This window comes from Felis catus, chromosome A3 (genome assembly GCF_018350175.1).
Source record: "Felis catus isolate Fca126 chromosome A3, F.catus_Fca126_mat1.0, whole genome shotgun sequence".
In the NCBI taxonomy this organism is placed as follows: domain Eukaryota; kingdom Metazoa; phylum Chordata; class Mammalia; order Carnivora; family Felidae; genus Felis; species Felis catus.
Window position 1 is genome coordinate 66,383,815 of NC_058370.1, and position 23,577 is coordinate 66,407,391.

General features: G+C 48.7%; 1 protein-coding gene and 1 pseudogene across 1 annotated transcript; both read right to left on the bottom strand.

The window, feature by feature from the left end:
- Window positions 1-2,356: 2,356 nt before the first annotated feature.
- Window positions 2,357-23,577, bottom strand: part of LOC102901533 — a 118,478-nt pseudogene continuing 97,257 nt past the window's right edge.
- Window positions 21,489-23,079, bottom strand: LOC123384444 (the record flags this gene model as incomplete). The annotated part of the gene is given in 1 exon segment (XM_045054178.1): window positions 21,489-23,079. A coding segment is annotated over 1 exon segment (1,527 nt), but the record flags the coding sequence as incomplete, so codon positions are not given.

Sequence of the window (23,577 nt, forward strand, 5' to 3'; positions counted from 1 at the left end):
AGGCCTATCTTCTGCCATTCTGCTAGCTCTCTCAGCACCTACTCTGGTGCTATCTCAGGCTTCCCTACCCACCACTTCCTGCTGTACCCCCATGCTATCATGTGGGTGCTTCTCCTGGACTTGTGGTCTTCCCCCACATGCCTGGATAAGGACCCACCTGGCCCAGACACTATGTCCTTCATGCTTTTCTGGATGATTCAGGAATTCCCAATATGCCAAGTTGTGTGTGGGGAAGGTGGTAGAGGCAAGAATGGTAGTAGCAGAGAAAAACCTTGCTGCCTGTCTACCTATTCCCTCTCTATCCTTTTCTCCTTCTCACAGTCTATCAGAATAGAAGGAACAGGTGTTCCCCTCTCCATTTTCTCAGAACGAGTCAGGCAGACCTAACTCTTGCTGTGTTAAATGAGAGTTAAAGGAATTTAGAAAGCCTTTCCTCTTAACGATGACTACATTCCATCCAAGAATCTTGCTACAGATGCAGACAAAAATCTAATCTGGACAAATTGATTAAAGTATTTTATGTGCCTTCCTCTCACTGCCTGCCCCGAACATTGCTTCAGTGGACAAAAAAACCCCAGAATGACAAGATTTACAGGATATGAAAATTCATCTAAAAGTGTTAACCCCATTGCAGAAACATAGTAGTTCAACAGGAGAAATGAATTATGCTGATATTAAATTTCAAAAGAAATGTACAGTTGACCCTTGAGCAATACAGTTGAACTGCACAGGTCCTGAGGACTTTTTACAGTACAGTACTGTAAATGTATTTTCTTTTATGCTTTTCTTAATAACATTTTCTTTTCTTTAGCTTACTTTATTGCAAGAATACAGTACATATTACATTTAACATACAAAATATGTATTAGTTGACTGTTTGTTATCAGTATGACTTAAGTCAATGGTAGGCTATTAGTAGTTAAGTTTGGGGTAGTCAAAAGTTGTTTGTGAATTTTTGACTGCATGGGGAGTTGGCACCTCTAACCTGTATATTGTTCAAAGGTCAACTATATTCTATGCCTCCTTTCTATACAAGAAAGATTGAACAACCTGGTGAACACTAGTGTGCAATGCTTATTTTACAAGCCTTCTTCCAATAGCTGTTTGTTTTATCACCTTCATAAAAGTAGACTAGAATATTAGGCACTTCTGATGAAAGAGGGCTAATCAGGTGAGTCCAGTTATGCTATACCTGGTGTTCTTACCACTGGATGTAGCTTAGACACCCCAGAGAAGATAGCACAATGTAACATGACTGGTCTTTCAGGCAGGGTTTAGACTGGGGAGCAAAGTCACTCTCCTCCTCTCCCTCCTTGAAGGACATCAGGGAGAGTTTTTAAAAAGGAAGATGGGCACAACCATCATAGTTTTTTTGAATATTAGTCATGATTCAAAATGTGAACCAGAAATAGTTTGAGTTTGGGACGGAACTGACTTTTGGGAGGAAATGACTCAACAAGTGTGAAAAGTTGGAGAATACGAGATCAAATTCTAGGATCTTCTACACTCAGGCTGGACATATGCAACTATTAAAGGTCTGGATACAAATTATGACTTTTACTCTGGACCAGGAGAAAGACTCCAGAAGTCTTAGTAGCTGTCTTACCCAGAAAGAATATGATCGTAGGGAGAATCAAGATCTTCACATTGGAAGGCACTCAAGAGTTCATCCTGTCCAACCACTGCCTTTGAGATAGAAAATAAGACAAAGACAAGGATAGTCACTATCACTACTTCTATCAACATTGTGCTGGAAGTCCTTCCCATTTAAATAAAGAGAAAAAAAAAACAATGTAAGGCTAAGATTGAGAAATAGAGAAACAAAACTTTAAATGTATACAAATAATGTTATGTGAATAAAAATCCAAGAGTCTACTAATATTATTAGACCTAGTAAGAATGTTTTGCAGGATTGCTGGGTATAAAATTAACATACCAACAATGAGTTTTTTTCAATACATGAACAACTAATGTGAGAAAATGAACTTTTTAAAAAGTGATCATATACATTTGCAACAAAAATGAGGGATTTATGAATGAGTCTAACAAAATTTATGTTATACTTTTTTTATTAGAAAATGATTAATTAAGCAGAATTTTATTTCCAAGCTCATTAAAGATTACTACAAAAACAAAGTATCTTTTAAAGGTGTCCCAAATTGGGGCACCTGGATGGCTCAGTCAGTTGAGCGTCTGACTTCGTCTCAGGTCATGATCTCGTGGTTGGCAGTGGGTTCAAGCCCTGTGTTGGGCTCTGTGCTGACAGGTCAGAGCTTGGAGCCTGTTTCAGATTCTGTGTCTCCCTCTCTCTCTTCCCCTCCCCCAGTCATGCTCTTTCTCTCTCTCTGTCTCTCTGTCTCTCTGTCTCTCTCTCTCTCTCAAAAATAAAAACGTTAAAAAAATCTTTTTAAGTGTCCCAAATTAAATCAAAGCACATCATCAAAGTAAAACACTTGTGACATTAAGAATTTAGGTTGTAGTATTTTCCATTATTTTGTTTTTAATCATTTGCAATGTTCAGAAGATCACATGTAAACATTTTTTAAGACATGAAATGATGTACCTTTTTTTAAGATACAACCACGACAATAAAGTAGAGGAACTTAAGATAAAGACCGAATCTTTACAAATATGTTTGCTGAGAAACAGCTCCCATGTTTAGTGTTACAAATAAAATAATCTTCTCATTTAGAAAAATCAAGACATCATTTGATCAATAAAACTTATTCTTCTCCCAGTTTTATACTTGCTTGTCTTCATTTAGAAACTGTTAAATTCATGAGAAAATAACAAGTTTTGTTATGGTATAAAAATCTTAGGAACAACAAATTAACAAAATACAAATTTTTTAACAAAAATGTTTTCCTTCCCAAACTGTAAACATCTAGTCAATAAAACAAACATGATATTCCAGATATAGAAACACTAGTAATTTGCTCATGAAAAAAGTATATTTGGTGGTAACATTTTTGTTTGTCTTAAATATAGAAGCACTTTACCAAAAGAATCAGGCCATTATTATCTAAAGTCCATTCTTTCACTCAGTTCTCTTATCCGAGTAGAAACTCATCAATTTCTGTAGAATTTTGGCTATAGGGCCAGGCCACAGGACAGGCCCGAAATATCTAAGAGTCATTTGGCTGGAAAAAAGTGTTTTCTTGAGACTTAGAAGCAGTCATCCATCACTTTACGCTTAAAAGCATTCCTCAGGAAACTTCTTCCCAGCCTTTAGAATAAAGCACAGGATCTGAGCTCCCAGAAAGTGTTGCTTTCAGCTGGAACACCTACCAGCAGGGCATCCTTGCAGGCATTTTACGTGCAGTACTGTTGAAGCTCTGCAGGTGCCTGTGAGGCCTTGATACTCTCCACACTGGCATCCAGCTTGAGCTGCTCCATCAGGCATTGCAGGACATTCACGCTGGCCCCAAAAGACATGGCAGCAACACAGGGCTCTAATGGCCTGTATGTTAGACTTCTATAAAAAAATTATTAAACTTTATTGAGGGACACTAAAGGATACTCTAAAAAATGCAGAGGTATACTATATTCGTGGATAGATAGGTCAGCATTGTAAAGATGTCATTTTCCACAAATTTATATGTGGATTCAAAGCATTCCAATCAAAATCCCAACACATTATTGCATGTAGGATTTGGTAAACTTATTGTAAAATTCATATGAGAGTGAAATAAGAAAAACAAAGTGAAGGAATTGTCCTATCAGGGATTATTACTTACCATAAGGTCATAGTAATTAAGACAATGTGTCATTGGCACAGGCATAGAGAAATAGATCACTGAAACAGAATAGAGAACTCATGAACAGATCAACACATATAGGGATACTTGATATAACATAGAGGTAGGGTTACAGAGCAGTGAGAAAGAAAAACAGGCCTTAAAAAAATGCTGGAGCAAAAGAGTGGTAGGGAAATGTGTTATAAAGGAGGAGAAAGTACCTTGTGGTGTCTTTACAGATCACTCCAACATGGCCATGGACATTGCACTTGGAGAGGCAGATGAAATGAAAGGCTTTGGGGCACCTGGGTGGCTCAGTTGGTTAAGCATCCAATTGTGGCTCAGGTTATGCTCTCATGATTTATGAGTTCGAGCACAGCATCAGGCTCTCAGCATAGAGCCTGCTTTGGATCCTCTGTGCTCCCAACCCCCGCTCCCCCCACACCATCTCTCCCCGACTCACACTCTATCTCTCTCAAAAATAAATAAACACTTAAAAAATTATGCTTTACTATACTCACATTCTAGGATAGGGAAGCACGGCAGGTTACACAAAGTCAATTATACCTCAATTAAAAAAAAAGAATGCATACAGTAAGTACTTACTTGCCAAGCCTAAAGGTAAATTAACCATTAGCTTAAACTGTATAAAATTGCTGTTATCCAACCATTTAGTCTCCTACAGTTCACTCTAAGATCTTTAGGGTACATACACAGAGGATAAAACCATATAGAAAGGTAATGATGACCAGAAAAGTCAGGATAGTGTTACCTCTGGGGAGAAGGGGAGGAGATTTGATTGGGAGAGGTGTGGAGTTGGGGCACTTCACAGGTACTGGAGATGTTCTAGTCTATTTCTTGATCTCATGGATGGTTACAAAGGTATTTGCTTTATAGGTCTTATGCATTTATTTGTTTTAATGTTTTATTTTATTTTTGAGAGAGAGAGAGAGAAAGACCGAGCACAAGCAGGGGAGGGGCAAAGAGAGAGGGAGACACAGAATCCAAAGCAGGATCCAGGCTCTAAGCTGTCAGCACAGAGCCCAATATGAGTCTTGAACTCATGAATCGCAAGATCATGACCTGAGCCAAAGTCGGACACTTAACCGACTGAGCCATCTGGGCGCCCAGTTTTATGCATTTAAAAAACAATATTTTCTTTAAAAAAGTAGATGCCAGCTCTGAATCAGGACACACTAGCCAGACAGGTCATCTATCCACAGGTGGGTGGCAGAGAGCAGGGCACCTCTGTTCTGGAAGTCAGGGTCCACATTACAGATTATGTGTAACAGTTGCCTGACACAGTTGATTTGTCTTGTTTTGTCTTTACCAGATAACAATTGGTAACATTCTTATTATTCCACTTATAATATATATAATAATAAATTATTTATGTGTGTTTACCCAACAGAAAGTGTGCCCCTTGAGGGCAAGGCCTGTTTTTGTGGTTGACCCAGTAAAGCCAAGTGCCTGGCGTACTGTAGATACTCAATTAAAAGTCCCTTGAGAGGTGGCTGGGAGGCTCAGTTGGTTAAGCGTCCGACTTTGGCTCAAGTCATGATGTCATGGCTCATGAGTTCAAGCCCTGCATTGGCTCTGTGCTGACAGAGCTTGGGATTCTCTCTCTGTCCTTCTCTCTCTGTTCCTCCCTGACTCATGCTTTCTCTCTCTCTCTCTCTCAAAATAAATAAACTTTAAATAAATAAATAAATAAATAAATAAATAATAAAAGTCCCTTGAAAGGGCAGACCCTACATGGATGGATGGATGGATGGATGGATGAATGGATGGGTAGATGGACAGACAGAGCTCTTAATGGTTGCAGGTCTTTCAGTGGATTTTATTTTCAGAACTAGTAAAGAGATGTTTAAAGCCAAACATGGTGAATGGAGTGGGTTTATACATGTACATGTGCTAGTATGGTAAAAAACAGAGGCGAAAGCATATTTAGTGATCTAGTGAGTGGGACAGTGAGTGCTGTGTTTTGAGTACTCGGTTCTATGCCCGTCTAATTGTGCTGCTAGGACTCGCTTCTGGGACTTGCCAGCCACACAGAGCCCGCTACTTCCTTGGGCAGCTCCAGGGCAATTGCTGACTTTGTGTTTTAGGTAAATAGGGCTGCCAGAGTGGGGCAATGAGGAGGCTCGGAAGTGGCTTCTGCTGGGGAGGCCATGGAGCAGTGGGCACAGCAAAGCCCCAGGAGAGGGATGGTGGGAAAGTAGCCCCGCACGGGGCTGGACCCTCAGCATGCCTGCCCCACTCCTCAGTCTTGGAGGATTGGTGGCACTCAGATGACACGGTCTGGGAAACATTTTCCTTCCTCACTCTCTTTCCTTCCTTTTTCCTTCCTTCTTGCCTGCTTTCCTCTCTCCTTCCCTTCTCTCTTTTCTGTATTCCTCTTTCCCTTCTTTGCTTCCCTCTTTGGCCCCTCCGTCTCTCTCTGGCTCTCCTTCTCTCGCCCAACCCCTGCGCTGGGCAATCTTTCCAGGCCTCTATTTCTATCTCCCTCTGTCAATCAGATGAACTCAGTGGTGAAGAAACCCAAATACATTAGCTATTCTCCCCTATCCTCCCCAAGAGACCAGTTCAGACTGCAGTTCTTAGGCGGCTGAATTCCCTCGGGGCCCTTTGCCCTGCATACTCTCTACCCCACTGCCCTGCAGGCCACAGACCCCTCTGGGTGGCCTGGAATCTGCCCCACCAGGCAACCACGAAGCCCCCTTGGGCTGGCCCAGGACCCCTTCCCAAAGCTGCATTTAGAGAAGGGGCCACCTCTTACTCCTAAATGTATCCATCCTTAGCGCCAAGAGCAAATGCCCCCCTTTCTGGACCCCATAATAGAAACACAGATCTTGGCTGCCCTTCTTTTCACCCCAAAGAAGGGCTGCTTTTGCAATAAGGGCATTAGAAGATTGTCGTCTGCCAGGAATGCATAGACGTTTTTTACTCCAGTCCCTGCCCTGGGCTGATCTGGTCTGATTGACAGGAAAGGTAGACAGGACAGGGCAAGGGGAGAAGGAGAGCAGGAAGGGGGCTGGAGAGGTGGAGTCTGGAGGGTAGAGAGAAGCAGAGGCAGAAGAAGAGATCAAGTTCCAGAATTTTAGAACTGGAGGAAGAGACAGAAGACCATCTAGCAGGCCACCCCAACACACACACCACCCATTTTTCAGAGGAGGAAACCGAGACTTCAGAGTCTCAATGCAAAAGAAGCGGTTTGCTCCTGTCCTGCGTTGATCATGGGCAGAGTCCGGACCAGCAGGCAGGTCTGTTGACTCGGATCCCAGCCCAGCACCGCCCCTCCGCCTGACTCAAGGCAGAGAAAATTGACTGTCTTGGCAGAAAAATGAAACCTTTTGATTTACGAGGAATTCCGAGATATCTTCCAGTTGACAGTCTTTGGAGAATTGCACAAGCCCACACTTTTGTGGGGGCAGCATTTAATGAAATGAACACATGAGTTATTCGTTTTTCATTAAGGATGTCACGCAGAGAATCCATATCTAAGGAGGAAAAATCAGTCCCGGTCTGGGGCCCCACAGTCCCGTGGTCCCAGGGAGAATTTGTCTCAAGACGGGGAGGCCAGGAGCAGGGGTGAACTAACCTTCCAGACACTTATGTCATGTCCATCGTCTCAAGTAATTCTCACAGGGACCCAGAAAGCTAGATACCGTTGCTCCAGCATTACAGATGAGAAAAATGAAGCTCAGAGAGAGCAAGTAACAAGCCCAGTGTCACCCAGCTAATGAGTGACAGAGCCAGCGTTTAAATCCCAGCCTGCTTTGGATCAACTGCAGTAAGCCGTCCGTGCAAGAATGGGAAACCAACTGGGCAGCCTGGGGTCCAGCTGTGCAGACACTCACTTCAGATCGATGGTCCAGGGACAGAGGAGCCCTGGGGCCTGGCAAGGGCAACCCTGGGCTTTGGTGGTCAGCCAAGCCCAGCTGGATGATGGTGGCCAAGCCTATGAAGTCTAGGGAGTAGTTGGACCATGACAATGATGCCCGGCAGGCTCTGTTTTGGTTGCTTTCTGGATTCCCAGCCTCAGAGCAACCTGGCATCTGTATCAGGATACTCAGTTGGGCCCCCATCTCAGATGCAGACATGACAAGTGTGGGCCTTAGAGCCAGGCAGACCTGGGTTTGAATCCTGAGTCAGGCCCTGAAAAGGTGCCTTGATCCCTCTCAAGCCTCAGTTTCCATACTTGAAATAGTTACCTACAGCACTTACCTCTCTGTATTGTCACGAAGTTTGAAAATAATATTATTATTACTAATAGCAACTATTTAATAATAATGACAACTAACATATTGAGTGCATTTTATGTGCTGTGCATTATGCTAACTAAGCATGTTACCTGAGTTAATCTTTTTTTTAAATAGTGTTTTATCTAGTATAGTTTATTTGAATTTGTTTTTTTTAATATGAAATGTGTTGTCAAATTGGTTTCCATACAACACCCAGTGCTCTTCCCAAAAGGTGCCCTCCTCAATACCCATCACCCACCCTCCCCTCCCCTCCCTCCCACCCCCCATCAACCCTCAGTTTGTTCTCAGTTTTTAAGAGTCTCTTATGTTTTGGCTCCCTCCCTCTCTAACCTCTTTTTTTTTTTTTTTTTTTCTGAGTTAATCTTTAATATGACGCTCTGAAGTGTACTCTTAGGAGCTCCATTTCACCTATGAAGAAACAAGCTCAGAGCCATTCCCTCTCCCAGATCACATAGCAAAATGACAAGGTCAGAATGTGAACCCAGGTCTGTGTGCACCTTCAGCTCATTAACATGACTGTCTTTATAAGCAAAATAAGTAGCACATAGTAAACATTCAACAAATGGGAGTTCCAGTCCCTTCTTTTTCCCCTAAAACTCCAGATTCCCACAGCGCCCATGGGTATTTGCCTTAGGGCTTGCCTACATGGAGTTTTATGGAAGTCAAAAGAAAGCTGGGGAGGTGGGTGGGAGAGGGGGCATGTCTCATTCCAGGCTCCCCTCCCTTCTCTGGCTTCCTTATAGGGTTTGGCAAAAGCTGCTTCACTGAGGCCTCTTGTGTTGCTGGAAACAATGCAAGTTTATTTTGGCACCGTGAAGAGGGCCCGATTCCGCCCCCTGGACGCCTCTGTGGGAAGAGGACCTAGAGAATGTGGCTCAGGCCCCATCAGTCCCTGCTGCCCTCCCAGCACATCCACGGCACAGTTACAGCCATCACACGTAGCTCGGAGAAGGACATGAGATAGGGCTTTCTTTCCCATCCTCTCCATTGTCCCCTTCAGAAGGACATCGGTCCCAGGATGAGGCGCTGTGGTACCTGCCCGCTCTTAGCAGATCCCTTCTCAATGCTGCGGGCACTTGGTCTGGCGGCTTCTGCCCCTGGGTAGTCAGGTGCCTGTGGCCAGCGTACCGATTAGTAGACACCCAGAGTTGGAAGGGATCGTCACTGTCCTCCGGGCCAAGCCCCCACTGGCTTAGCTTCATAGCGGTTTTTCGAAAGCCAACCCGGGGCCAAGCCAGGAGCGCTTTTGCATCTGTTGGCTTGTATTTCCCAGTCCTCACACCACCCTCTTTTAGGAAGGCCTCACTTTCCTGTTTTCACAAACGCAGGGCCTGTGGCTCAGGGAGACTAGGAGACCATTGGTTCGAGCTCCTGAAGGAAGGAGGTCACGGTCGAAGCAGGTTGTGGCCTTCCAGCTCTGACATCGCTCGGTCTGCCCCAGCCCAGGAGGCGTCCCTTCTGCAACACTCCCCATAGAAGTCTTGTCCAGGCAATGTCTGAGCTCCGCTGGTATTCCCTGTGAGAGTCTTTCCAGGGTTGAACTAAAAACTGCCTCCCTGTCACTTGCTCCCACGGGCCCCAGATGTCCTCAATCTAATTTCAGGCAAAGGGAGGAAATCCAGGTCTCTGCCCTTAGCCTTACCTGTTCTTCAGAGATGGGAAGATGGGCCCAGAGGACTCTTGGTCAGCCCTGTTCTTGTTCTAGGACTGGTGTGGCTGTGGGTATGGTATGGATGCCCACCCAAGGACACTGGCAGTCAGAACTCTGGCTCTGTGAGGCTCCTTTGAGGCAGAACTTGGCTCCAGGTGGAAGTTAGAGGAGGCTGAGGGTGACAGGTGTAGCCAGGTGAGCCTACCAGTCGGGCCCCAAGTGAGAGAGGTGCACGGGGACCGTGGCCCAAAGAACTGGAAAGGCCTGGCAACGGTGAGGAAGACACCAAAGCACTGAGCAGGTGGTGCCCTGTGGGTGGGAAGAGCCCTTGGACTATAGGGGCAAACCGAGCGTCCCCTCTCCCCACCCACATGCTCCACCTGCCATACACCCCAGCTTGGTGGCCCAGGGCCAGATTCACCAGCATTAAGGGCACAGATGACAGTTTTCAGGGCTCTTTCTCCACATTAGCCCCTTGATCCCACAACAACTTCTAGATGGAGGTAGGTAGGGCGAGCTTCGTCTTACTCTACAGATGTGGAAACAGGCTGAGAGAGCTCCGAGGGGCAAAGTGAGGCCTGAATACCGGACTTCTGGCTCCCACGCACAGTAGAGATGTCCGCTCGGCCGGGCCCCCCTCTTCCTCCGTCAAGGCTAGGAAGAGCGGTCTGGGGACAGCTACAAAGGCACAGATGCAAATAAGCAAGCCTAGTCAAAGGGCAGGGAGGAAAGTGATTGATGGGCTGGTCGATTGAATCACAAGACCTCATCTCCCAGAGCCCCCATCAGGCTTTTCTTGGATTTCTCTGCTGGGATAATAAACCACCAGTGAACAGGAGAAGCAGCGCAGGCCAGCCCAGCTCAGTTCACCTTCTGGGTCACCTCCCCTCCCCCAGGAGCCCTTGGAATAGGAGGAGAGCAGCTCTGTACTTGGAGATCCTGCTCAGGGTGAGTTTGAAACACTTATGGTTCCTATTTAAAGCCATACCTCGTTCATCATTTCAGCGCCAACCAACAATTAAACCTGATTCAATCAAGCGCCGACAACTAATTTAAACCGAGCCTCACAAGGGGCTTGTCACTGGCTATTTAAAACCCTCTCCTGGCCTCTGGGGCTCTTCAGAACCAGGACTGTCTGTGCTGCAGAGAGCAAGGACCCGCTCGCGGCCTTGGGGGATCCTGATTCCTGTTGTGTGCAAGGCCTGGTCTAGGGCTCGGGCTGGAACCATCTCTGCCACCTTGCCCAGGCCCGGGCTGGCTCCCCGGGGCATTGAGGGTTGGCTTCCGGAGGAATGCCAGGAGGCGGGAACAGGGGAAGCAAAGAAATAGCAAAAGCCCACTCAAGAGGTCATATGGGCCCCAAATGCACATACTTCTGGTGCTTGGTTTGGCTTTATTCGGGCCCTGCGCAACGGTGACACCCAGGGAATGTAGAAAGCATTAGAAATTCCGGTTTGAACCCTGACTCTGCAATTGACTACCCAGTCCTGTGACCTTAGCCGGGTCTTGGGCTTTCCTAGCCTCACTGTCCTTACCAGTCTAGTGAGGATCACAAAAATCTCGCTCTAAACCACCTCCCTGGATTAAGAGAGCCCTCAGATCTGGCCGCCCCAGTAAAAACGGTCAGAAGATGAGAAGTCCTAAGACCCAGAAGTCCTGCAGAGTAGAGCAGACTTGAGCTTGCCCTGGCTCTGGCTCAGCACAGGCAGCATGACAGATGCCAACACGTGGTCCTCAGAGTGACGCCTGCCGTTCACATGTCTCTCTAGGGCTGCAGGAACACAGGATGATGACGCCTTCAGGCCAAAGACTCGGACCACACAGGTGTACTTAGGGAGGACTTCCTGGAGGTAGTGGGCTTGAGGCTAGCTTTGAAGGCTGGGCAAGGCTCAAATAAGCCGGGAGCTGGAAGGGAAGCCCAACCAGGTAGAGCCACTTAGAACTGGTAGTGAGCTTCCACAGCAATTTCCCGTTTAATCCTCACAAGCACCCCGATTTTCTAGGATGAGAGTGCTGAGGGTTTAAATGACTGACCACTGAGAGATTAAGGCAACCAGATACTAGTTTGGACCTCCCGATGCCAGCTGCCTTGGTCCCACTCTGCCCTACGCTGCCTCTCACCTCTCCACAGAGCGGAGGGTACATAGGATGCCAGGGTGGGAAGGCAGGAAGACTCCCAGCAGAGCCTGGGATTCCTACTTCATAGCCTTCTCAAAGGCAGAAAAGTACAAAAAATATGGTTTGGAGGCAAAGAGCTTATGGGATAAACTAGGGAGGGAGTGCTGTATCAAGAGAGGCTGAGGACCTTGGGGTCCATTCCACTGCGGGAACTGGGGCTGCCCTAACAGGGGGAGAGGAGGCTTGCGGGTCTCCAAGTTCCCGTGTGTGGGAGGAAACAATAGTCTCTTTTCTGGGGCCTCCAGGGGTGAGAGGAGTGAGATCATGTCTGGGGAGGGAGGGGGCAAGGACACAGGATATGAGTGTGCTCCCAGGGGAGCATGGGGGAGCTGAGGAGCAGGGCCTTAAGAATGGCTGCCTCCCTCCCCAAAGTCCCTCCACGGCCTCTGCCACAGCATCCCTCATTCCTCTAGGTTTCTGGGCCATAAGTCAGGACAATCTGACTCCGCTAGGATTCTTCAGGGCTCTCACGGACCCCACTGGACTGCAAACCCCTCCAGGGCAGGACTGTGGCATCGCACTGAAGTTAAGAGCTCAGGGCCTAGAGTAGGGCAGCCTTGAGACAACCCCAGGCCTGCCACTTATTAGCTGTGTGATTTTAAGCCTGTTCCTTAACCTCCTTGAGAATCTCCTGTGCAATGAAGGTAAAAATAGGACCTCTCCCATGTGGTTGTCGTGAAAATTAAATGAGTTAATCAGAGTAAGTGCTTACCAAAAATATCCTCATTTGGAACCCCCAGCGCAGCTAGTACGCGCCTCAGTATATGGCAGGGGCTTGACAATTAGTTGATGGCAAGCTCAGGACAGCAGCTGCCACAGCAGGACCCGGCTTGGATGGGAGGGAAAGCTCCCATGATGCCAAATGGAGGGCAGATGCTAGCTGGGCAATTTCCTCCCTGGGAGGCCTCGGGAAGGTACCCCCCTGTGTCATTCCACCCTGAGGTGGGATGCCCCCATCTCCTGGGGAAATTGAGAGCCCCCAGACTCTCTGTGGGGTCTTCTTCAAGAGTCTTGGTCCCGCCTCGTGATTGGGTTGGGACAGGTGATCGGGAACAGAACCACCCTCCTCCCGCTGACGCTTAGCTGGCGAGCACTGGGATGGATGTTAGCTTACAGCAGGGGAGGAGAAAGGTCCCCCTCATTCAAGCCCCTGCAGAAGTTGTTTGAGGATTAAATAAGATGCCACACATCAGTTTCTAAACCAGTGCCTCAAGCTTTCTGTGAAGGACCAATTTTGCAAATTTTCAATTGGCCACAGACCAGTGGTTTTGTAATAGACAGCAAAAAAGGGAATTACTAGAAAAAATGATCACACACTTGAATATTGTGGCAACATCAAACTGCCCTAGAAAGTTGTGTTTGTTCTCAGTTTCTAGGCTTATCAGCAACCAGTGACAGTTGGTACAGGTGACAACCACACTGCATTTGGAGCAGGCACTCCATAAAGGCCAATTTCCCTTGTTTTCTTCCTGCCGTCTTGCCTCCTCCTCAGTTGGATGGGAAGCGGGGTCCTGACGGCCCCTCATGATGTGCTTAGAATCCTCCCCACCCCGCCACCCTTCAGGGCCTTCCTGGTCACCTATGGCCATATGCCTCAGTTTTTCTGGGATAGTCCTGAATATATAACATTCTGTCTCATGGCAAGGTGTTCTTACTTTTTTTAATGACTGCCATATAATAGCTATGCTACTGAGAAGGGAGCATCAATTCTGTATGTGATACCAAGGAGGTTGAAGTCAGCAGGGTCCTGAGGCGGCGGTGAAGCCCTTCCCAGGGGTGGGTGTGGAAACAAAGAGTGTCTGTCTACTGGGGAACAGCACAAAGGCTTCTACCTGGGATTCCAACAACAGCAGTTACTTTTTTTTTTTTTTTTTTTTTGAGCACCTACAGTATGCCAGAATCTGGTTCCAAGAGCATTAACTGTGTTTTCCTGACAATGGACATAATTTTGTCTGACTGAAAATAAGACGTCTCAAACTCTGTGGGTTCCTGGGAGTTCTGCAGGTGCCGTGTGGCCTGGAGGGCTTCACGACAGGTTGACCGACCTGCTGGTCCTCGGTGGTTTCAGGGCATCCTGAGGAGCTTTTTAAACTTGCAGATTCTCCAGTCTCAAGTGCTAGATTCTGACGCCAGAAGCCTGGCTGGTCCCCAAGGTCCCCAGGTGATTTTGATGATTGGCTGGCTCAGGCTCCACTTTTCTCGAAGATACAAAGGCCTGGAGTCAGCAGAGGAACTCGAGAGAGACCACATGATGTGGCCCTTAAAAACAAAGGATTAAAATAAAATTTTTTTAATGTTTATTTTTGAGAGAGATAGTGTGTGAGCAGGGGAGGGGCAGAGAGAGAGGGAGACACAGAATCTGAAGCAGGCTCCAGGCTCTGAGCTGTCAGCACAGAACCTGATGTGGGGCTCGAACTCACGAGCCAAGCCATGAGATCATGCCCTGAGCCGAAGTCAGACACTCAACTAATTGAGCCACCCAGGTGCACCAAAAAAAAGAATGTTTAATAATAAGGGAACATACTTATATCAAGGGTACAAAGCAGATAAGAAAATTGATATATAGTTTTACCTCAACCATGTAACCAAAAACAAAAAGTACTTTAAAAAAAAAAAAAAAGACTGGAAGGAAAATTGCAAAATGTTGATGTTGATTATCTCCCATGAAGGGATTATATGTGCTTTTATTTCTTTATACTTTTCCACACCGAGCATGCATTACCTTTATAAACAGAAAAGCAATAAGTACTGTTTTTAGAAAACTGCCATCATCTGTGCTACCCCAAGCATGAGTCAACTTTTAACATTCTGGGGTTAGACAGAAATTGCTGGAGTTTTGTTTTCTTCTCTCCGAGGGCAGGAAATCACTATCTCCCACTGGGTTTCCTGCTGGAGTTAGAGGCTGAGAAAAATTCTGGCTGAAGATTCAAGAAAGGTATACAAATTAAGACATGCAAGGTCCTTGTGAGTGTGGCTTCTGCTTAGCTCTGCAGCCCTTTCCTCCTCCACCACCTGCTCTGGGACTCACTTCTGGAAAGTACCATCATTACTCTTGTCTTCGCCCCCACTGCCACCTCAACCCGGAAATCTCATCCCTATCCTCCACCCCCCACCACTCACTTTAACATCTTCAGGCATCAGTTAGGTGTCCATGTTCCATGAAGAGCTTCCTTGATCCCCCCAAACTGAGTGAGCACCCAGACACCCTATCCTTCCCTGTCAGTGTAGTATGTCACCTTTGATTGTGATCATGGCTTACTTCTGTGCTTCCCCACCTGCCTCTTAAAGCACCATGTGGTTGGGATTCTATATCCCCAGCCTGGTACACAGGAGGCACTCAATAAATGCTTGCTGAGTAAATGAAGGAACCCTGCCTCAAGGTACTAATGACTGGGGGGTCACTCCAGACACTCTAGGTACCTGGCTCTCTCAGAGCTCCTTGGGGGAAAATGGCCACCAATAGTTCCTTCTGCATGAAGTTCAGTAAAACCACTTCCTCAACCTGCTGCACAGATTGGCCCAGGGATGGGGACCACAGCCAAAGGCCACCGCGCCCAGGCTGGTGGGAGGGAGGCTGGCCTCTGTGCCAATAGCTCACCCAGAGATTCTGCCCAGTCCAGGGACCTAGTTGGGGGACTCTGTACAGGATGGTGGCTAGCTGGCCAATCACACAGCTTTTTGGGAAGAGGTTCCCTAAGGCTGCTGAGTCTCACGTAGGCTCCTGGGGAAGATGGCTCTCTGGCCCAGTCTGGAAGTCATTGGTTGCAGAGCCCTACCCCTTCCCACGCCTCAGAACTCAGGGCATCTCCGTCCATCTCTTCCCAGCAAACTAAAGAGCCTGCGTCACAGGCGAGGGCAGCCATCCACATTGTCTCTCTCCTCCTCTGGTTGCTCTCTGGCCACCTTTGGCCACTCCCCTAGGGCCCCCTCCCTCTCAAGCGGGGGCGGAGGTTGCTTCCCGGCCAAGGCCTGGCCCAGCTGGTCACATGCAGGAGACGACCTGCACCCACTGGACCCAACCCCAACAGGCTGCAGTTGGTTGATGAGTTTGGAGCCCTGCTGTCCTGTCTGCCCAGCCTCCGCCTGCCTGGGGCACGGGGGGCAGGAAAATGTGACTGCCAGTCCTCACACACTCTCTTAAGAGAGAGGGGCGAAGCATTTGGCACACAGGCTCACTCTGGTGGGGTGGAATGAGCCGCACCAGGGAGACTGGGAAAAAATAGAAACATGTTGCTGATGCTGCAGGAAACGTGCTGGGAGCAGGGGTCCCAAGAGGGCCAGAGGCGGGGCGGGGAGGGGGGCGGTGTTTTCCAGGGTCTAGAGGAATCGACCCACGCTTGTCGACAGGCAGCATGTCCTTCCCAGGCCTGCACTCAGTAGGTTGGAGTTGTGCTAGATCAGTCTGGTCCCCACCCCATCCCCTACCCTTTCCACACTTTCTCCTCACTTCCCCTCCCCCTCTTGAGGGAACCAGTGCCCTTGGGCTTCTGGAAACCACATGTTCCAGTCTCTGAAGGATAACTCAGATTTAAAATATTCCTATCCCACATCAAACCATGTGTCACTGTGCTGTGGCCGTCCCACAGCCTCCTGCCCAGGGCAGTGGCTGACACATGCACCCACACTGAGGAACAGAGGTGGCCTGGGCAGAGGACAAAGAAGGGGGCATACGTTTAAACAAGCAGCCCCAGGAAAACAAGGCTTCATCAAAGAAACGAAACCCTCAGACTGGGATGGACCAGTCTAGCCAGGGCCACAGAATGAGAGCTCCACTCAGGTGACCACCTTCTCTGCCCAAACAGGTCTCGACGGGCAAGATTGAGCAGGAAGGTGGGGAGGGTGGCCTAGCAGTCAGCATGGATGCAGGCCACGCCCACTGCAGAAGATGGGCTGCCTGGTCACAGCACAGAAGGACAGCCCTGAGCCGGGAACCCAGGCCTCAGCCAGGCCTTGGACGAGCCCTATGGCAACTCAGCCACAGAGCCTCAGTTTCCCTACTGGTAAAATGGGAATACTCCTATCTATATCACGGGGCTTTGGGAGCCCCACTGAGATAAGACCTGAAGGATGCAGGCAAGTCAGACGCAGGACACTGTGGAAGGGTTGGGAGCAGAACAACAAAAGAAGGCTGAAGAAAATATGGTATATATATATATATATATATATATATATATACGATCAAATGTTAGCCATTAAAAACAATGAAATTTGGAGGCACCTGGGTGGCTCAGTCCGTTAAGTGTCTGACTTCAGCTCAGGTCATGATCTCATGGTTCATGAGCTCGAGCCCCGAGCCTCTGTGCAGGCAGCTCAGAGCCTGGAGCCTGCTTTGGATTCTGTGACTCCCTCTCTCTCTGCCCCTCCCCCACTCATGCAAGCGCTCTCTCTCTCTCTCTCTCTCTCTCTCTCAAAAATAAATAAATAAATAAATAAATAAATAAATAAATATAAAAAAGAATGAAATTTTGCCATTTGTAACAAGATAGTTGGACCTAGAGGGTATTGTGCTAAGTGAAATAAGTCAGAGAGAGAAAGACAAGTACCATCTGATTTCACTTACATGTGGAATCCAAAAAACAAAACAAATGAACAAACACACAAACAAAAAACAGAAACAGACTCATAAATACGGAGAACAAACTGGCGGTTGCCAGAGAGCATGGGGGTGCGGGAACAGGTGAAGGGGATGAAGAAGTACCAACTTCCAGGGTCACCTGGCTGGCTCAGTCGGTAGAGCATGCGACTCTTGATCTCAAGATCATGAGTTCAAGACCCACGTTGGGCATGGAGACTACTTTGAAAAAAAAAAGAAGTACAAACTTCCAGTTATAAAATAAGTAAGTCAAGGGGATGAAAAGTATAATATAGGGAATATAGTCAACAATATCATAATAATGTTGCATGGTGACTGGTAAGCACTGAGTAATATGTAGTTGTTGAATCACTATGTTGTACACCTGAAACTAATATAATGTTGCATGTCAACTATACTTCAATAACAAATAAACAAAACAAAACAAAAAAAACAACGGCCTGGCTGTGTGGCCTTGGGCAAGTTCCTGCCCCTTTCTGTGCACTGAGAGGTGGATCAGCAGATCTTGAATGCCTCTTGCAATTCTAGTCTCTCTCATTGCCTTCTTTGTTTTCAACACCCTTGTCTTTCCCCTTATGAAGGGATCCTTTCTGAGGAGGTGCTACGGGCTGTTTGTACATTGTTCCTCAGAGCACCTGCCAATGGCCTTTGTCTGGACACTTGACCTTTCTGAGGATGTATGGGGAGCCCTGGGCCGAGGGAAAGAGGCAAGTCCTACCCTTCTTCTGCCCCCCCCGCCCCCGGCCTGAGAATGTGATGTTGTCTCCCCTCCTTCCACACCCTCTGGCTCCCTAGGTGGGTTTTCCTGCCCTGGTGTCTGAGATCCCTAGTAGCTAGCTCCCTGTACTCAACACACACACACACACACAGGCTGTCCCCTGCCCTGATGGCCACTCTGGCTGAGCCAGGTCTTGGGTCCTGAACCAAGCTCCTAGAGTCTAGGGCTTCCCAGTGGGTGCCGGCAGAGGCCAATGGAGCTTCTTTTCTAATAAAGCTGCCTCCTCTCTTCCTGCCAGGGTTAGATGGGGCCCTAGCTTGCTGGGATTTGCTCTCAGAGAAGGGTCTGGCCATGGACTTGCTTTAGGGATGGGCATGATTCACAACCACCTGGTTTGGGAAGACCATACTCTTCAGAAGGGAAGGCAACTAAAGGGAAGGCAACTAATTGCTAATGATGTGAATGTGTGATTTTCTTTCTTTCTTTCTTTTTAATGTTTATTTATTTTTGAGAGAGAGAGAGAGAGAGAGAGAGAGAGAGAGCATGAGTAGGGGAGGAGCAGAGAGAGAGGGAGACACAGAATCCCAAACAGGCTCCAGGCTCTGAGCTGTCAGCACAGAGCCCGACGCGGGGCTCGAACTCACAAACCGTGAGATCATGACCTGAGCTGAAGCCGGACGCTCAACTGAGCCACCCATGTGCCCCAGGTGTGATTTTCTTTCTTTCTTCACTTCTGCCTTCAACCCCTGATTTTGATTGCCTGTCCCTCCCAGCACCATGAGAGCTTGTTGCTGTCCAGCAGGCCCTGGAACTGTTATGCCCAGAATTCGTGATCCCCAAAGACCACTAGGGAGCCGAGTCCGATGCAAAAGCAAAGAGCCTTTATTCGAGCTAGCTCGAGCTCAATCCCCTACCTGCACCGACGCAGCGGTGAGATACCAGGGAAAGAGAGCGAGTTTCAAAAGGACAAAGGTTTTATTGGGGCCTGGGGGCAGTTGGTGAGGTAATGGCTATGGCCTCAGCCGATTGGCTGGGGAGGGGTCCTGGGGAAGGGTCCGGCAGGTGAGGGAGGGTTTACTCGAGGGGAGGAGGTGTGGTCAAGGTGAAGGACACAGAACAAGATGGAGTCAAGGGGAGGAGGTGTGGTCAAGGTGAAGGACACAGAACAAGATGGAGTCAAGGGGAGGAGGTGTGGTCAAGGTGAAGGACACAGAACAAGATGGAGTCAAGGGGAGGAGGTGTGGTCAAGGTGAAGGACACAGAACAAGATGGAGTCAAGGGGAGGAGGTGTGGTCAAGGTGAAGGACACAGAACAAGATGGAGTCGGCTGGCGTAGGCCCGCCCTTTCATTCCCCCCTTGTCATGTAGCTTACGGACCCAATCATGGGACCGGCTGCATTTATGGTGACAAGGAGAACAGAGTCTGGAGGTTTACGCAAAGTTCTGGGAACCAAGTGTCCCTGGGATGGCTCTGGAAGGTCTGATTAAGTATTGTCCCCGAGCTGATGTCTATGATCTGCCAGGTGATGTTTTGGGGGGCGTGGGGACTCCCGGCAGCATGAGCAATGACAAGCAGAGTTAACAGAGTTACCAATATTAGGTAGGTCGAATGCGCTGTAGCTTGAGCGGGTTGTGTTGGTCCTAACTGATGGCCCATCGCGTGACGAAGTCCTTCCGGATCGAGGAGGGGTCCGCTGGCTGAGCGTGGGTGTGATGGACCCAGGTCGCGATGCCGTCTACCTTGAGAGCGGTGGGGGTTGTCAACACCACGATGTAGGGTCCCTTCCAGCGCGGCTCGAGAGTCTCTCGGTGGTGCCTCTTGATGTAGACCCAGTCTCCCGGCCTGTACTGATGAGGTGTCGGGATCGGGCCAGCCTCATAGATGGCACGGAGGCACGGCCAAATGTCCTCATGCGCCCTCTGGAGCCCGCTCAAGGAAAGAAAAAGTTCTTGATCTTTAAACTCAGCAATAAGTTCAGCTCAAAGGCTGGGAATAACAGGGGGTGGCCTGCCAAACATGATCTCATAGGGAGTAAAACCCAGAGTGTAAGGAGTGTTTCTAACCCAATAAAGGGCGTACGGTAGGAGAGTCACCCAGTCCCCGCCAGTCTCCATGGTTAATTTGGTAAGGGTCTCTTTTAGGGTTCTATTCATTCTTTCTACCTGTCCTGAGCTCTGGGGCCTATAAGCACAATGTAATTTCCAGTTTGCCCCCACCGCCTTGGCTACTGCCTGTGTTACCTGCGAGATAAAAGCTGGTCCATTGTCTGATCCTACCAGGGCAGGAAAACCATACCTGGGTAAGATGTCTTCTAGTAGCTTCTTAGCCACCGTCTGAGCCGTTTCATGCTTGGTTGGGTATGCCTCCACCCAGCCAGAGAAGGTGTCTGTAAATACTAAAAGATATTTAAAACCATACTTTCCTGGTTTGACTTCAATGAAGTCGACTTCCCATTGGGCTCCCGGTCTGGTGCCTCTGAGCCTGGTTCCTTTTTTTATTTGATGTGGCCCTCGCGTTGGTGAGTTGGCAGGTCTTGCAGGCAGATACAACTTGCTCTATTTTGGTGTCCTGTTGGTGAATCCTCTCCCTGCATATCTGAGCCTTCTTCGCGGATGCCCGGTATCCTAAGGCCCCCAGGGTAGCCAGCAGGTCCTGGGTCCCTCGCTCACAGTCTTTGGCAGTGTCGGCAGCAATCAGGATGTCATCTACATACTGTAGAAGGGTGAGGCCACGGTGCTCCCTTCTGTACTCACCCAGGTCCTCGTGTAGTGCCTCGTCGAAGATGGTGGGTGAATTTTTGAATCCCTGAGGTAGCCGTGTCCAGGTGAGTTGTCCACTGTAGCCCTCCTCCGGATCATGCCACTCGAAGGCGAACAAGGGTTGGCTCTGGGGTGCCAGCGGCAGACTGAAGAAGGCGTCCTTTAAATCTAGTACAGTATACCAGACCCTGGAGGGCGCTAAGGAGCTCAAGAGAATATATGGGTTGGGAACAGTTGGGTGTATGTCCACGACCCTCTTATTTACTTCCCGGAGGTCTTGTACCGGTCGGTAGTCATTTGTGTGAAGCTTTTTGACCGGCAGTAGGGGGGTGTTTCAGGCAGACTGGCAAGGAACTAGTACCCCTAGGCTTCGTAGTCTCCGGATGTGTGGCTGGATCCCCTTCCAGGCCTCCTGAGACATGGGGTATTGTTTGATCCTTACCGGACTCTCTCCTGGCTTGAGCTCTACCAGGACTGGGGTCCTATGAGCGGCTAGTCCCATCCCCCCTGTCTCTGCCCAAACCGAGGGGAATTCTTGTAGCCATCTGTCTATATTATCCTCTCTCGGGAGCGCCTCCTGGTGGAGGAGGTATTCATCCTCCAGTTTCATGGTCAGGACCTGGATGGGGTGGCCCTTGCCATCGGTGACCTGAGGCCCCCCTTGTCTGAAAGTTATCTGAGCTCCAATCTTGGTCAGTAAGTCCCGTCCTAACAGCGGGTAGGGGCATTCTGGTATTACCATAAAGGAGTGGGATACCCGGCCCGTTCCCAAATCTACTGTTCTTCGGGTAGTCCATGAATACTGGCTCATACCAGTTGCCCCTTGTACCCAGGACTTCTTGCTAGCTAGTTTTCCTTGTGGGGTGCGGAGGACCAAATGTTGTGCTCCGGTGTCGACAAGGAAGTCAATAGGGGTCCCCTCCACTTTAAGAGTTACCCTGGGTTCGGGGAGAGGGTCTGAACCCTGACTCCCCTAATCACTTAGTTCATCCAGCTCTAGGACTTTTACTCGATCAGTCTTGCTTCCCTTCCAGCCGGCCCATTTCGGACAATCTCGGGCCCAATGCCCTATCTCCTTGCAGTATGCACACTGATCCTTCTGCAGCCTCTGCTTCCCCCCCTTGGTGGTGCTTTTACCTTTTCTTGCGTCATCTGCCAGCTGCCGGAGACGGCGGTCTCGTTCCTCGGGGAAGTCAGCAGTGGTAGCTAGCAGTATTCTGGCCAGGTCTCGAGTCTGCTTACTGCTGGCAGCCGCCATGGCCCGAGTCTGCTTGTCCTCAGGAGGCTCCCGGTTATTATATACCTTTTCGGCTACCACCAGTAAGTCCTGCAGACTTTTTTCTCCTAGTCTATCTATTTTCTGTAATTTTCTCCTAATGTCTATGGCCGATTGGTTTACAAAGGCCATGATAACAGCTGCCTTGCTTTCCAGAGCCTCTGGATCCATGGGGGTATAGGTACGGAATGCCTCCATGATCCTTTCTAAAAAGGCAGCCGGAGATTCATCTTTTCCCTGTTGTACATTTCCTACCTTGGCCAAATTGGTTGGCTTTCTAGCAGCCATTCGGAGACCCCCCATTAGAGTCTGGCGGTAGACCCGGAGCCTCTCCTTACCTTCTGCCGTGTTGAAATCCCACTGGGGCCGAGTTAAGGGGAAGGAGGCCTCTATCTGAGCCTGGTTGGTGGTGGGATTCCCGTCTGCGCCCGGAACTAGTTTTCGGGCCTCATTGAGGATTCTTTCTCTTTCTTCAGTCGTGAACAGGACCTGTAAAAGCTGCTGGCAATCGTCCCACGTGGGCTGATGGGTAAAAAGAACAGAGTCTAATAAATCAATAAGCCCTGCCGGTTTCTCAGAAAACTTAGGATTCTGAGCTTTCCAATTGTAGAGGTCACTAGTGGCGAAAGGCCAATAGTGATGGGGCTGATTCCCCTCCGCGTCTGGGGGTCCGGTGGCTCGCAGGGGCAGAATAGTAGAGTCGGCGGCGGAGGCGGATTGCTCCCTCTGAGCCCTTTGTCTGGTAAATGGCGGGCTTCCCCCTGGGGTGTTTCCGCCTCCCGCTCTCGGAACAGCATCTGCCTCCCCCGGAGGGGGAGGATGGTGTTCTTCCGGCATCCTAGAGGGGTTATACGGGGGAGGAAAAATTAATTCTTCTTCAGTACCCCCCTGTAGGACAGGGTAGAGGGGTGCTGAAGGCTGGGTAAGACGTTTCCTCTTCTCTGTCTCCTGCAAAGCAAGAATGGGTTTTGGCTCCGGAGGGAGCAGGGTTAGGAAGGGCTTAAGCCAAGAGGGTGGGTCTTCTACAAGGTCCTGCCAAGTGATAATGTAAGGGAGCTGATCAAGATGGCCCATCTTAGGCTGAGAGATGATACTCCTGACTCGGTGGATGGTAGGGAGGTCGAAGGTCCCCTCTGGTGGCCATCCGACATTGAAAGTTGGCCACTCGCTAGAACAAAAAAAACTGCAACCGACTCTTTCGGACTTCCACACTGAGGTTGTTAGCTCTTCCCCTCACATCCTTAAAGTGATCAATCATAATACTTAGAGGAGTAGTCTGAGTCTGTCCCATAACGTCCGTCCAGTAAGTCCACAGAGCAAAACAGAGAAACACAAAAACAGACAAACAGAGGGCCCCTAGAAAGTCTTCCAACTCCATGGAAGCAAAACTGAAGGCTAG